Here is a 15,646-nt window from a genome sequence, read left to right as displayed (position 1 = left end):
TTACAGCTATATGGCACCACTTTGGCTGTAAAGCTGACCAACTTGACAGCAAAGACGTTGTGCCTTGAACTACAGTCCACCACCTTCTACGCAGACAGCAAGGTGATGTCAAGCTACATCTGCAAACAAAGTGGACACTTCTATGTCCATGTAAGCAACAGAGAGAAAAGGATTGAAACATCCTTAAGCCCTGAACAATGGCAACATGTGCCAACAAATAAGAACTTTGTCAACCAAGTAAGGTGGCCCAACCTTGCCACACAGATAACAGAACTGATCTGGCTAGAAAGTCTTCAGCTCTTGGCCTGTCCAAATAGACAGATGCCACATAGACCAAAATGTTATGCACTTCCAGCTTCAGATCAAAGTGCCAGCCTTCAACCTCAGACACCTGGCAAACGTCAACCAATCCGCTTCAAGACCCTGTCTAAGCGCAGACAACTGAAGTTAGGCATAGTTTTGATCATCTTGATCACTTGTCTCAGCACCCCAAGAATTAGCCTTGTAGAAGCCTGCAAGGACTTACTGCCTTTCATGGACTCCATGTCATTAAATACACTGACACCCACACATGAAGTCCTCACCCTGATAACAACAGTAGCAGTCCTCTTCAGTACTCCACCGGTGGCTCCAGACCCTTCGGTTCTTGAGTATCCTGAGTCTACTGCTCAAGCTGTTGTTCCTCATTCTTCACTTCCAGCTGCTGTTCCCGACCCTTCAGTCCCAGCTGCTGTTCCTGATTCTTCAGCTCCGGCTGTTCCTGAGTTTCCAGCTGTTCCTGAGTTTCCTGATGTTCCTGATCTTGATTCTTCAGCCCCAACTGTTCCTGAGTTTCCAGATCCAGCTGTTTATGTCTTTTCAGGTTTTTCAGTTCCTGAGTATCCTGTGAATCCAGTTCCCCTCATTCCAGAGAAGCTTGGGTTCCAGTTTTTTCTGTTCCAGATTTGGTTCCAGTTTCCTTCACAGGAAGAAGACCTTGTCTCATTGGGAGACAAGACTGCATACCAGAACTATTGGCCCATGGTTCCTGCGCACCGGGCCCACCCACTTGATGAACTAGTTTACCCAGCTGAGATCCAGATCATGAAGCCACATGAGTCAGGTTGTGACTCAAAGACACTTGTACCAGGCTGATCACTGATTTGGTCCATTGCTGATGAAGACTGAATCAGAAGATTAAACCTCAAATTATGTATTGTCTTATGCATTGTTTGATGTAACACTTGCCTTTTTCATAATTGTGCATGTTTTATGTTTACCTTATAGTTATGTATGTTTGATACCAAGTTTTTACCTATTTAGTCACAAGTTAACCACAATGAGTATTGCATGCCTTGATGCTACGTTTTTACTATTTTAGTAGTGGAAATATAAATTTCCAAGCGGGGAGTGTTCTGGCCCATATAGCTCTATGGCCCATATAGCTCTATGGCCCAGCTCTATGTTGGAAGGTCTGGCAGTTATTGGGTTAAATGCTAGGTATGTGGATGGGTCAGTGGGAGGAGTTCCAAAGGTCTTTGGGAGACTTCCTGGACACAAGCCACATGGGAATCTCTTTGTCTGTAAGAAGCATGGGCCATGGAAGGTCTCCCTAAAAGATGGTATAAAGAGCAAAATCTTCTTACCTAAGGAAAGGATCTGAAAGATGAACAAACATGTATTTCCAGCAGCACCAATCTCAACGTGAACGCAAGTAATCTTTCTCATTAAAATATATTTGTTTATTATAAGATCGTTTCTTTTGAGTTAACTATCTGACTGGATTTGAAATATAACGCTCCAAATTTGGGTCAGAATAACATGCATTTGCTCCTCCTCCTCCTCTCTCTTTGCTTTCTCCCATATCAAGTGGGTGCATGTGTCATTGATATTTGTTTTAATTTTGTGATGTATGTGCTTTTTTTTGCCCCTAAAGTTTTTTTTTTTTTAAAAAAAATCTGTTCTACCCACTTCTAAGTTACTTCCCACCTCTAAATCTTTCTTTTAATGTATATACATGCTCTGATCTACTTTTTCAGGACAATTAAGAACCGTGTATTCCTCATATGTCAAATATACAAGGAGGTAAATCAGCTGAGAAAACCACCTAGAAAGCAACTCAGAGATGAGCTGTTATAATAAAGAATTCACAAGCTCCTCATATTCAGTACCAAACTGTGGTATATGCTGAACCAGGCGCAATTCCTGAATTTTTCCTCTCTAGTTGTATTCAAGTATTCAAATTTGATACAGGTAGTCCTCGACTTACAACCATTCATTTAGTGATTGTTTGAACTTACAATAGCACTGAAAAAAGTGATTTATGATTGGTGTTCACACTTACAAACATTGCAGCATCCCCACTAGTCAGATTATCAAAATGCAAGAACTTGGCAACTAGCATGACAGTTGCGGTGTTCCGGGGTGATATGATCACCATTTGTAACCTTCCCAGCCAGCTTTCGACAAGCAAAGTCAATGAGGAAGCCAGATTTGCTTAACAACTGCATGATTCACTTAACAATTGCAGGCAAAGAAAGTCATAAAATGGGGTATAACTCACTTAAGAACTGCCTTGATTAGCAACATAAATTTTGGGGTCAATTGTGGTCATAAGTTGAAGGCTACCTGTATAGCTAGAAATTGTTCCCCATGGCCAGTTCGCATCAGGAAACAGACCCATTTGGCATAATTGAGAGTGTCACACCTTGTGATCTTAACCATTGGTCCCTATCCTGAAAAATATCTGTATCCCTAGTTATTTTTTGTTGTTCAACACCTGTGAAAGAAATGCCTTTAAAAATTAAGAGTGTTCGTAAATAGTGGGTAAGAAAGAGACAGAACCTGTATACCAGTATAAACCTATAAAGCTTCTTTAACTGCTATTGCTATCCTTCATTTCCAGACTGCATAACTTTGTATTGATGTAATTTGTAGAAATATAAGCTTTCTGTATCGGGAGCAGAAAAAGAACATCTAAAACTTTATTTTAGAAAAGGAAAGAACTCATAGATAGAAAGAACTCCACACAGGAATTAAAATTACGTTACCAAATACGTTGTGATATGAAATATGAATACAATGCTGATTTTACTATACTAAGCAAAAATGATTAGAGTTGGTGCCTACCTGTGGGTTGATATGCACAGTAAAACTCATGTCTGGTGGAGAAGTCAAAGGAACAGCATGGGACGCAACGGGGGTCGCAATTTTCTTAAATGGACAGCCTGTTGTACTGCTGGACCCTATGGAGTTCATGGGGAAGGACAGAGCCTCTGATGCACCAAGAGATACTTCCAGGTGGTTGACTTTGCTGTTTGTAACAGAGTTTCTATTTCCAGGTACAGATCTGGTATGAACTGGGAAACATGAAAGAAGAAAGAAAGAAAGAGGAAAGACAAGAGCCTATTTTCCATATCATATATTTTCTCATTCCTTAAATAGGGAGACGTTCATGAGCAGTACAGGGTTTAATTTCCTTTAAGAAAAAAGAGGATACTGGAGACTTCTGTCACCTTTGTCGTGTTTGATTATTCACCAATATTAAAACAGAGGAGTTAAGAAGAAACCTACAGAAACCTTCCTATGACACAGATCCTGCTTTTCTATACTTCTAATATGGCTGCTATTCAGAAACTATCTTATTTTTTTTATTTAATTTCCTTGATGGTTGTGAAGTAATTTGTGAAGAGTGAATCATTGTGAAGACAAGGCTAATCTCTTATAACACTCAAGCTAGTGAAAACAGATGCTAAAGTATATCCAAGAATATTTGGAACAACTGAAAAAGTCTCTCCATTAAACAACTCTTCAGTTTTAAACCTCTGGTCCCCACACACCACAGATTTTCCTTTCAGATGAGAAAAATCTAGTACTAAATTTTCTCTTCCAGCCATCGTCCAAGGCTGTCTTTCTGTTGCTGGGAAGTCTCAAAATAGATGTTGCTAGATGGAGAGTAAGGTAGGGTATGAAGTGCTTCCAGATCTCAATAGCTGCTCTCAACAATTTCCCTACCATTTTCACAATGGAAGGGCAATCTTTGTTTTTGTGTAGGAAAGGCATGAATATCAATGTCTCTTCCTTGGCACTTCCGTCTTGCTACTCGATGCTGACAGGACATAGAGAACTGGGGTTGGTTACATCCAGAGCACTCTGCAATAGTACTCAGAATCATCTTGGCCACCAGTTTCTAAGGTCTGCCATTACAGAGGGTGCCAGAGAGCATTATGCTTCACAAAATGGTGTCTTATCCGTAAGGGCAACTGATTTACCATGCTAAACAACTCTTTGTGCTGGAATGCAATCTAGGATTCATTTCTTCTAGGTCACCCCATTTTTGATATCTCAACTTAAACTACTATTATTTACATAGTGATGTCTTGCCAAGTTAAAAATTGAATATAATTTTGCTCAGTGAAACCAGTCCTCTTAGATTACATCATGTAGAGAGAAGCTGGTTAGAAACAGGCTGTGGTTTTAGAAATCTAAACTCTTTGAGTCCCCAAATTAAAAGGCATTCAGGGCAATTCATTAAAAAAAAATTCTAGGATGGGGTATCTGCAGATGCCTTTCACTGGTGTCTACCAAGATTATCTGATGTTCTTTAAAATATTTCAATAATAAATTAGAATAACATACTCATAAAGAGAATAAATTATTTTTAACCAAAATTACACATCCTAATCAGATTGGAGTTGTTCCAAAGAGATATATGATAAACATCATAAATTATTTTGAATGTTATTGAGAACATTAAAATAAATCATGACTATGATCTTTCTTAAAGCTTTGTTTAAAAAAACATAGATTGATCTTTTATGAGAAAGATTTCAGGACTACTTTTTTTCATGTGGTACAGATTATTTATAAAGAATAAAAAGAAAAGGAAATTGTAAATGGCTCTTTATCACAACAATGTCCTATACTGAAGAGGACCAGCCTAGATTGCTCCCTTTCCCCTTCTTTAGTTTTACTGACCCTAGAACCATTGGCAATAACCACACTTCACTAAAATCCCAGGAGTTAAATTAGCAACGTAAAATGGAAATTACACACTGACCATGTTGTACTTAACATTTTCTTAACCTGAAGATTCCTTAGTACTATTAATGGAATAGTGTGGCTTTGTGTTAGGTTATTGGATTAATCAATAAAAAACTGAAATACTGATATAGAATTTGTAAAGGAAGAAATTCAATACAGTACCTGCATCTAGTGAAAGGATTCAATGTTTCTTTAAAAAAGGTTAAATACTTAGGAATGTACTTGACAAAAAATTATTTTAAATTTAATTTAAAAAGTATAACAATAGATATCTGCAGATGGAGAATATTAAACTAGTCTTGGAAGAATTGAATATTTTACCAACACTTAATTTTCTTTCTCAGATTACTTCAATACATATTGAATGATATTAAGTGACTTGCCATATGATCCAATAAAAAACCAAGGGTTAAAATCAAGATTTTAGATTAAAAAGACCAAGTGGTATTCTCCAAACTTTACACTGTGTTACAATGTTAATTATTTAATATGAATTTCTGAGTTGATTCTTATTTTCCAGCTAAGTTTATGGAAGGGACAGGACTTTCACACTACATACATATCTCTAGCTGATGCGAGCAAAACAAACAATTTATAAGAGGTCATGCAATAATAAGTAAGGTTCAGGAGAAATGTAGAAAAAATAGTTTTCTCCTCACTTGCTTTTTTTTATTAAATATTTACTTTTATGGAAAGGAAATTCTAAGAAAATCACTCAGTGGAGAGTTAATAATTTGTTCAGATTGTAAGATTTAATTATTAATAAAATGAAGATTAAGACTCTTATTTTGTAATGATCCAGCCTACATGATTAGTTCCAGTAATTTCAAATAAATATCATAATATTAATGAAATTGCAAAAGTAGGGGAGAAACATGACTGATTCCACGATTAAATGGATGTAGAATTTGAATGCAGTGATAGAAATGCAACAATAGTAACTTCAATGCTAGAAAAACATTACATCTACTGTAAAATAAACATTACTAAGCCATATATACTATATTTTCAATATATTCTGAGACAGTTTGTAATATGCTAACTACTGCAAGGAGGGGGTTTTTTATGCTTTTTTTACTGGAAAGGCCATTTGAACACTTCTATGTATGGCTAGCCAAGTTTTGCTTTGATGTCCAGATTAACGTAATACCTCAAAAGCAAATTTGACATAGAATTCGACTCTCAATCCTTCATACATTTGCATTACATCTGCAATTCGCTATGTATAAAGATATCTTTCAATTTTACAGAATATCTAAATCAGAACAGATTTTTAGTAATATGATTTAAAATTATTATATTTTACAATTTTCTTTGATGATTCTGTATTGACCATGGTTCTTGATATTCATTTTTAACATAGAAATAATATTGATCTTTAGTTATTTAAAGCAGTATAACATATTCAATTATTTACAACCAGTGTACTAACTACGGTAATCATATATTGGAAAGCTATAACTTTCATGGCATTTTTACACCTCTTAAATCTCTTTACTTGTATTTTACTCTCTCTCTCTCTCTCTCTCTCTCTCTCTCTCTCTCTCTCTCTCTCTCTCTCTCTCTCTCTCTCTCTCTCTCTCGTGTGTGTGTGTGTATGAAGTATCTTCTTTACTCACCTAATAACCCCTTTTTTTTAAAAAAAGTAAGCCTTTTGTGCTATTTACATTGAATCTAGTACTAAGCTACAGTTAGGTAAGGCTCCCAGGGAAGACATTGTGGTTATGTCTTCTGCTGCTCATACTTACTGGGACAACTTAAGAGTGAGGTATAAACAGATGAAGACTTAGAACTTAGAACATAGTCTTTCCATATGCAGAATTAAACCTGCTCAGACTCCATGACTCTGACAAATGTTGTTAGTATGATTTAGCAAGATGAGCTTTTCTTATCTTTTCTTATACATATTCTCTTTAAATCAGATTTGACTCTTACATCAGGTAAGAACACAATCAAAGCAACAATTCCCATAGTAGATTAATAGGTGGATAGGGCAGAAGGAGAAATGAACATACCCAATTTGACTTGCATCAATTCACCAGGAAAAGAAGCAGGCCAGCTCTCACTTTTCTGTTAAGTTGCTTTTGGGGAGAAATTTGATGAAACAATTGTACACTATTTCAATTTAAGATACAGTAAATTAACCCTTTCTATGTTCTTTAGGATACCAAAATACCCCTCCAAATAACTTCTTAGTTGTCCTTAATGTAATGTGACTTTTACTATATTTCTATAGTGTATTTGGTATGGTATGGTATGGTATGGTATGGTATGGTATGGTATGGTATGGTGTGGTGTGGTGTGGTGTGGTGTGGTGTGGTGTGGTGTGGTGTGGTGTGGTATGGTATGGTATATAATTTTGGTATACAGTAGTACAGACTTCTGTTAGATAAGAAAGGGACTGTATTCTAACACTTATATATTTTGGCTTGTTTGACCTCTGCATGAAACTCTTCCATATAAGCAATCACAACTAAGAATTATGTAATGAAGACTTGTACACGTGCATAAATGCACAAACACACAAACATATTGTCAGAATTCAATTATATTTCATCTCTAGTTATCAACTATGGAAAACCCCATTTCTGCCCTCTCTGGATTCTGTCATACAATGAAGGGAAGCGAGGTGAACAAAGGGGCTTTATGGCCCTCACTTCTTTCAGTACACTTCAAAGAGACTGGATGTAGATACCACCAAAAGGACTAAACATAACAATGAGGCCATTAGCTTCATCTAATCCTTTCTGAAGTTTCCCTTCCACCGGCAGTGAGGGAAACGGGGTAGAAATGTAACGCCTGGGATTGTTGCTGGAAAGATGGTGGGGTGGGGTGGGGCTGCTGGGGATCTCTTAAAACCTTGAACTGTAGGGCTTGGGCCCCAGGTCCTGTCTAGAATGCCTGCAACCATTTTCTCTTAATAAAGGGTGCCTGTTGGAAGAATTATTCCAAGAGTTCTGTCTTCTTAAGATACAAAATGGGGTGGGTCCTTACATTAGATAGGACCTTCAGAACTAGTCCACCTGGAAGGGAGAACCTTGCCGGGGGACTTTGCAAAAAATACCATGTCAGACGACGGAGCAAGAAAGGGAGAAAACTCCCCAGAAAGGGAGCCACTGCCCCGAATGAAACCCTGCCAGATGTCGGGATCTGAGAGGTCAGATTCCTCAGGAGAAGAGGTGGTGGAGACACAGGACCACAAACCTCAGTGGTCAATGGGCATTGGAAAGAAAGGCGAGTGGGAAAAGAAATCAAGAAAGATGACCCTGAGATGGGGGCCACCCAACCAGAATTTTTTTTCTAAACTAGACCTAAGGGAAGCTTACTATCGCATGACAATTAAGAAAGAGGCTGTAGAATGCCGCTAAAAAGCCCCCCACCACAACCCAGACAGATCACCGGCCAGCAAATCCGGAAAGTCTCCAGCTAAGCCAAAAGAACCTGCCTTGAGAATGATGGAGGCTGTGGATTCCCCCACCTCTGCTCATCAGGGGGAAAGAACTCCAGCCTACACTGCAGGGCCGGTGGACGCCTCAGACGACAGCTCAGAGGGCAAACCCCTGGTAAGTGGACGCATCGCGCCCATCCTCAAGACAGTGACTACATTAATTCCCCCCGCGCCCGAAGCCGTGAAGTTGAAAGCCTTAATAGACTCTGGCTGCACCTGCTGCCTCATTAGCCTGGTGGTAGTGGGGAATCTGGGCATTCCATTGAAGAGACTGGAACAACCAAACTCATTGGGCCAGTTAGATGGTTCATAGCAGGGGGGGTGCCAGCTACCTTAGCCACTTTACCAATACACCTCTCCCTGGGCAAACATGAGGAAGACATAACGTTTGTAGTGACCCCAGGCATGGAATGCCCGATGATCCTAGGGATGGAATGGTTAAAAAATGGAACCCCTGGGTGAATTGGAGGACGGCAGAAATCAGATTCCCAAAGGGGGACCTTATGGACTTAAAATCCCAAGGGGGGCTACCAGAATCAAGAACAGAAAAAGCATCCATGGGAGAGGAAAAGGGACTATCAGAAATACCAGAGGAATACAGAGACCTTGCTGAAGTTTTCAGTGAGGAGAGGGCAGATGAGCTCCCCCCCACTGACCCACAAACTGTGCCATTGAATTCAAGCCTGGGGCAAAACTCTCGAAGCCCAGATTATACTCCTTGAGCCCAAAGGAGAAGGAGGAAATGGAGAGGTTCATAAAGAAAAACCTAGAAAGGGGGTTCATTGAGCCAGCCAAGCATAAAGTGGCTGCTCCGGTCCTCTTTACAGAGACGAAGGATGGCTCTTTACACTTATGCGTGGATTATAGAGTCCTGAATACAATCAGTGAAAGCAACCTATACCCTCTGCCCCTCATGAAAGACATGCTGTCACACCTCTCGAAAGAGAAATTTTCTAAACTAGACCTAAGGGAAGCTTACTATCGCGTGAGAATTAAGGAAGGGGACGAATGGAAGACCGCATTTAACTGCCCCATGGGGTGCTATCAATTCAAAGTCTTGCCATTTGGATTACAAGGGGGCCTCGCAGTATTTATGCAATTAATCAATGACGTTCTAAGGGAGCACCTATTTAAGGGGGTCCTGGTTTACTTAGATGACATTTTTATCTTCACTGAATCAAAAGAGGAGCAGGTCAACCTAGTCAGAGTGGTTTTAAAGAAACTGCAAGCCGCCCACTTATATGCCAAACTCTCGAAATGCAAATTCCACCAGGAAAGGATAGACTACCTAGGTTATTGCATATCCCCACAGGGCATTGAAATGGACCCAGAGAAGGTCAGAGCAGTATTAGAATGGGCATCACCCCGCACAAGAAAGCAGCTGCAAAGTTTCCTAGGCTTCGCAAACTTTTATCGCCAATTCATCCCCTCATTTGCCCAGATAGCCCGGCCCCTCGTGAACTTACTAAAAATGAAGGGAGCATCCTCAATAAAACTTAGCTAACCACTAACATGGACAATGGAGTGCCAAGCAGCGTTTGAGAGATTAAAGAGACTTTTCTCTGCCGAACCAGTACTGAGGCACCCAGACATGGATAAGCCCTTCGTAATACAGGCGGATGCAAGTGATGTGGCAGTGGGGGCTGTACTATTACAAGAAAACGATGAAGGGGTATTGCAACCCTGTGCATATACATCCAAGAAACTCACGGAAATGGAACAGCGCTGGCCCGTATGGGAGAAAGAGGCATACGGGATACATTGGTCATTACTCACATGGCACCAGTTCCTTGAAGGCAACAAAATCCCCTTCCAGGTGTGGACAGACCACAAAAATTTGGAAGCCCTGAAAGCACCCAGGAAGCTCAATCCCAAACAAGCCCGCTGGTCCCAGCATTTTCACCAGTTCCAATTTAAGCTCAAACATTTACCCCAATATAGCAGCATGTGAGCCACCAACCCTAAACCAATGATGGTAGAATCACAACTGGCAGCGCCAGTAACCACCAGAGCCCAAGCTAAATTAAAACCACAGCTGGGCAGCCAAACCAGAATTGAATTACGGAAAAGTTTGGAAACAGATGAATGGTTCCAGAAAAACACAAATGTGTGTACAATGAGAGACGGGCTGCCTTGGGTGGGGGAAAAGTTATATATACCAACAACCCAAAGAGTCACATTCATGCAGCTTTGCCATGACACAAAATCAGCAGGGCATTTTGGATTTGTAAAAACATTACACTTAATTAAATGGCAATTTTGGTGGCCATCCATAAAAAAGGACATAGAAAGTTACGTGGCCAGCTGCCCAAAGTGTGCAACTGCAAAGAGGTTGCAAGGGAAATCGCCCAGACTGTTACAAACAGTGGTAAATCCCTCAGCCCCCTGGAGGGAAATAGCCATGGATTTTATAGTGGAATTACCAGAAAGCAATGGAAATACTGTTGTCTGGATGGTCACGGACTTGTTTTCCAAACAGGTGCACTTTACCCCTTGCCAAAAGATTCCCACCGCAAAAGCCTTATCAAAACGTTTCGTCCAGTACATTTACAGATTGCACGGGGCACCCCAACGTATCACCTCTGATAGGGGAGTGCAATTTACGTCTGCATTTTGGAAGGAATTTTTATCCCTCTTAGGGACTACTCAGGGACTGACATCTAGCCATCATCCCCAGGGGGATGGACAAATGGAACATTGTCACTCAGTACTTGAGCAATATTTAAGATGCTTTATTAATTTTCAGCAAACAAATTGGACGGACCTACTCCCTTTCGCAGAAGTTGCTTACAATAATGCAGTCCACTCCAGCATAGGTTACACTCCTTTTCAAATAGCCACTGGTCAAAGTTTCAACCCCATGCCAGAATTAATCCCAACCAAACCGGCGATCCCATCACTGAAAGAATGGATGGAACAATTACAAAACACCTGGCCAATAGTTAGAAAAACACTAGATGAAGCTAGGCAGGCATACAAAGCACAAGCCGATAAAAAAAGGGTTGAGCCTATACCATTCATTATAGGAGAAATGGTGTACTTATCTACAAAATACCTAAAGTCCCTACAACCCTGTAAAAAATTTGGATCAAAATATATAGGGCCTTTTCCAATTAAAAGAATCATAAACCCAGTAACAGTAGAATTAGAATGACCAAAAAATCTCAGGCAAATACACCCAAGTTTTCATTGCAGCTTGTTGAAAAGAGAGCATCAGTCATTGTTACGGCCAAAAATCCCCACCACCACCACCTCCAATCATGGTGGAAGGCAAACAACACTTCAAAATAAAGGAAATCCTAGACTCTAAGAGATATCATGGAGTGACTCAGTACCTAGTTGCATGGAAACATCTCCCTGCCTCACAAAACGAGTGGGTCCATAAACGCCATGTCAGAGCCCCAAAGCTATTAAAGAAGTTTCACACAGAGTATCCTAAGAAGCCTGACTAACTTTTGTACCTGTTTTGTTTTCTTTCAGGTGGATCTATCTTATTTTTAAGGGGGCAGGATGTCAGAATCCAATTATATTTCATCTCTAGTTATCGACTATGGAAAACCCCATTTCTGCCCTCTCTGGATTCTGTCATACAATGAAGGTAAGGGGGGTGAACAAAGGGGCTTTATGGCCCTCACTTCCTTCAGTACACTTCAAAGAGACTGGATGTGGATACCACCAAAAGGACTAAACATAACAATGAGGCCATTAGCTTCATCTAATCCTCTCTGAAGTCTCCATTCCACCAGCAATGAGGGAAAAGGGGGTAGAAATGTAACACCTGGGATTGTCACTGGAAAGATGGTGGGGTGGGGTGGGGCTGCTGGGGATCCCTTAAAACCTTGAACCATAGGGCTTGGGCCCCAGGTCCTGTCTAGAACGCCTGCAACCATTTTCTCTTAATAAAGGATGCCTGTTGGAAGAAATAATCCAAGAGTTCTGTCTTCTTAAGATGCAAAGTGGGATGGGTCCTTACACATATGTACACAAACAGACTTGCACCCACATATGCCTACTTTTCACAAGCACTGATATACAGGCATCAGCAGCCAGTGTTTTTATGTTCCTTGATAACCATGTTGTTAGATTTGATGTAAATATCTCCAGAAACATTCTGTATCCATGATTTCAAATTATGGGAATTGCAAAGTGATTTTTATTCTTTGAAATTGATAAAGCTTTATATGGCCCTTGTACCGTTTTCAAATGTCTAAGTTTTAAGATTACCTTTCAGACTAACTCTGTAAGGCAGCGATCCCCAATCTTTCCACCTTGACGGCTCAGCACTACATTCCATTCGCGCGAATGGAGCTTCACGTGTAAGCAGAGGGTGCTTGTGCTCACGTGCGAAGCTCTGCTTGTGTGAGCGGAGAGTCATCACAAGTGAAGCTCCATTTGTGCAAAGGGCACACAAACTCAAGTGGCCTTTGCTCGCAGGATTGGAAGTTGGCGCGTGTGCGCGCATTTGCTTGAGGGTTGAGGACCCCTGCTCTAAGGAAGAAGAGAGGCTTCACAGCTGTCTGCCATTGCCAGAACTTTTCCCCTTCTCCATAAAGATGCCCAAGGGGCAGGAATGCTTGCTTGGTTCTAGCAGCTGTCAGGACACTCTACAGAAATGGCCCAGACCAAGCAAGTAGGCAGAGAACCTACTCAGTTTGGCACTGCAATGCTCCCTTCCTTCTTTTCTTTCTTCCTTCCTTCCTTCCTTCCTCTATAACCACCCAACTCATCCAAGCTTACAATTATACAATTAAAACAATCCACCAAATAAACAAATACTGTATAAATAGCAGCATGATGATTACGCCTGCTGTATCTCACCCTGTACTATTGGAGTGCATGCTGAAACATCAAAACTTGTCTGTTTTCCTGGCATTATCTTAACCAATAGTACACCAACTTCATGGGTAAAAACTAATTCCAAAATCAATATTTTGTATGGCTAAAACAGTTTACTAGGGCTGATTAAATTGTGAAAATTGCTAGGCAGATTGTAATATTTTGGTATAGGAGAAAAGGAGGGTTAATTCATTGTTACAGCAAAGAAGGGACATCTTGCAAGTTATAGGACTATTAGCTGCTTAGCAGAATCAGTAAATTCTGTGTCAGACAGCTATTATGGAAATGAAAGAACTGGTGGAACCAAGAAAGCATGTTAGTAAAACAGCAAACTGGTTTCAGGAAGATGATCAAATTGATTTTAGAAAAAGCCAAGGAACAGCTTACTGATGCAAGTTAGATAATTGAAAAAGCCAAAGTGTGCCCCAGATAAATTAATATGTGCTTCATTGATTTCAGAAAGGCCTTGATCATGTAAAGCTGTGGAATGTCCATAGTAAAGTAAGAATCCCATAACATCTCGTGCTCATATGACACCTAAGCACAGGTCTGAAATCATGGACAGAACATTGACAAAATAGACTAACTCCAGGGGGGCAAAGGAGTGATATAAAGCTGTGTAATCTCTCCCTGTTTATTAAATCTATAGGCTGAATATTTATTGAGAAATAAATGGAAGAAATGATCTGGTTTTAAAATTGGAGGAAAAAATACCAATAAGATGCACTATGCTGATGACATGCTCATAGTTGAAAATAGAAAAATGAACTCCCAAGTTCTAGCATAGTGGAGAGCACAGTGCAAGACCCACAATTATTAAGCTAACATTTTAGATCCAACTTTGGGTAGAGATATGTAAATGTAGATCTTTGATATCTCAGTCCAACAGTATGTGTGTTAATTTCCATCTCTTATATGTATATCATGGTTAAACTGAATGTTTTTCTGAGGCAAGCAAGTTGCATACTCATGGAGCCCATTATCCTATCATGGTAAATTTACTGAGGAGCTATACCACTATGTGGCTATCTACTTCAAGCTCATAAGATTGAATCCTGATACATAAAAGTGAATGGAACCCATCCAGATGTAATTAAAATCTTTTCTTCTGATGTGTATGTATCTGAGAGAGAGAAGTAGAGAAAGGTGCATTGTATAAAATATGAGGCACCAATTTATCAGTGATCAACTATTAATGCTGAAAACAGGCATACAAGTGTTTGGATGACATAAAATATAATCAAGCAATGACTTTTATTTATGCATTACTGACAACTATTTGACAGAATTCCTATAAGATTTTAAACTCATGATGAATCATAATTCAACTGAAATTTAAAAAATAAACTCACAATGAACTAACTAAAAGTGTCATGCATTAACTTTTTTTTAAAAAAAAGCCCATTGATCTCTTGAGTTCCAGTAATATAATGATGAAGGAGCAGCTTCCCAATGAGAAAGTAGCTAGATCAGCAGCTCCCAACCTTTTCTATATCCCGCACCCCTAGAACGCTCTGATATATTCTCGCATCCCATGCAAAAGTTCAAAATAACGGCAACAAATTATGCATATACACTATAATTTTGAAAAGCCAAGTTTTTGCACCCCCTGGAATATTGTCTTGCACCCTCAGGGGGTTGCGAGCACCCCTGGTTGGAAACCCCTGAGCTAGATAAATGTAGGAACTTCGTTTTCTTTTCCTCAATATGAACATAAATCCAGTGCCTGTTTCCACCCTCCCACCTAGTGTTCATCTGTACACAAGCTCCTAACTCACTCTTTGTGTTGACAACCTGAAATTCAGAATTGTTCATGACGTACTTACTCACAAAGTCTGTGTGAAACTTCATGAAATGTGGATGATCCCTGTACATTTTTAATCTTCAATCCATCACTTCACTGGAACAGCAACATGGAACTGGAACACCAATTTCAAAAATCCTTAAAATGTTCTCTTTTCCTGATCAAACGTGATCCAGACAGCAGTTTCCAGCAATTCCAGGGTAGAGCAGCCTCCTCAAGTGGAGAAGAAATTATGTGCACGCAAATCCAGCTTAACCACAAGACAGTAACAGCAGCTGCTGGATGGCTGGTTAGAAACAGTTGGAGCTGCTTTTCCCTCCCTCCCTCCTTCTCTTTGCTTGTAGCAAACTTAAAATCTCCCTCAAAGGGAACTGGATTCTTGCTTTATGATATCTTGGTAGCTGAATTCATCAGTGTATACCAGTCAGTGTATCACGCTACTGGTATAACACAAATCAAAAGCTGGGGGAATAAGAGTGGGTTGGATATTATTCAATGAGTTCATTTTTGAAAAAGATCAGTGCTGTGTGGAGTAA

At 39.9% G+C, this 15,646-nt stretch overlaps 1 protein-coding gene across 2 annotated transcripts in view; it reads right to left on the bottom strand.

Moving 5' to 3' along the window:
* LOC120299315 (retinoic acid receptor RXR-gamma-like) overlaps positions 1–15,350 on the bottom strand; it is a 173,295-nt gene extending 157,945 nt beyond the window's left edge. For both annotated transcript variants that reach the window (XR_005554384.1, XM_039324012.1), the window contains exons 1-2: positions 15,133–15,350; positions 3,109–3,338 (exon numbers count right to left, since the gene is read on the bottom strand). Coding sequence is in view for 1 of the 2 variants with exons in the window: in XM_039324012.1 (XP_039179946.1) it covers positions 3,109–3,338; positions 15,133–15,181 (279 nt within the window). In the remaining variant the exon portion in view is untranslated. The remainder of the gene's footprint in view (positions 1–3,108; positions 3,339–15,132) is intronic.
* Positions 15,351–15,646: the final 296 nt, after the last annotated feature.

This window comes from Crotalus tigris, unplaced genomic scaffold (assembly GCF_016545835.1).
Source record: "Crotalus tigris isolate CLP2741 ecotype Arizona unplaced genomic scaffold, ASM1654583v1 scf7180000024291.2576520, whole genome shotgun sequence".
NCBI classification, from domain to species: Eukaryota; Metazoa; Chordata; class Lepidosauria; order Squamata; family Viperidae; genus Crotalus; species Crotalus tigris.
This window is presented reverse-complemented; position numbering and strand designations above follow the sequence as displayed.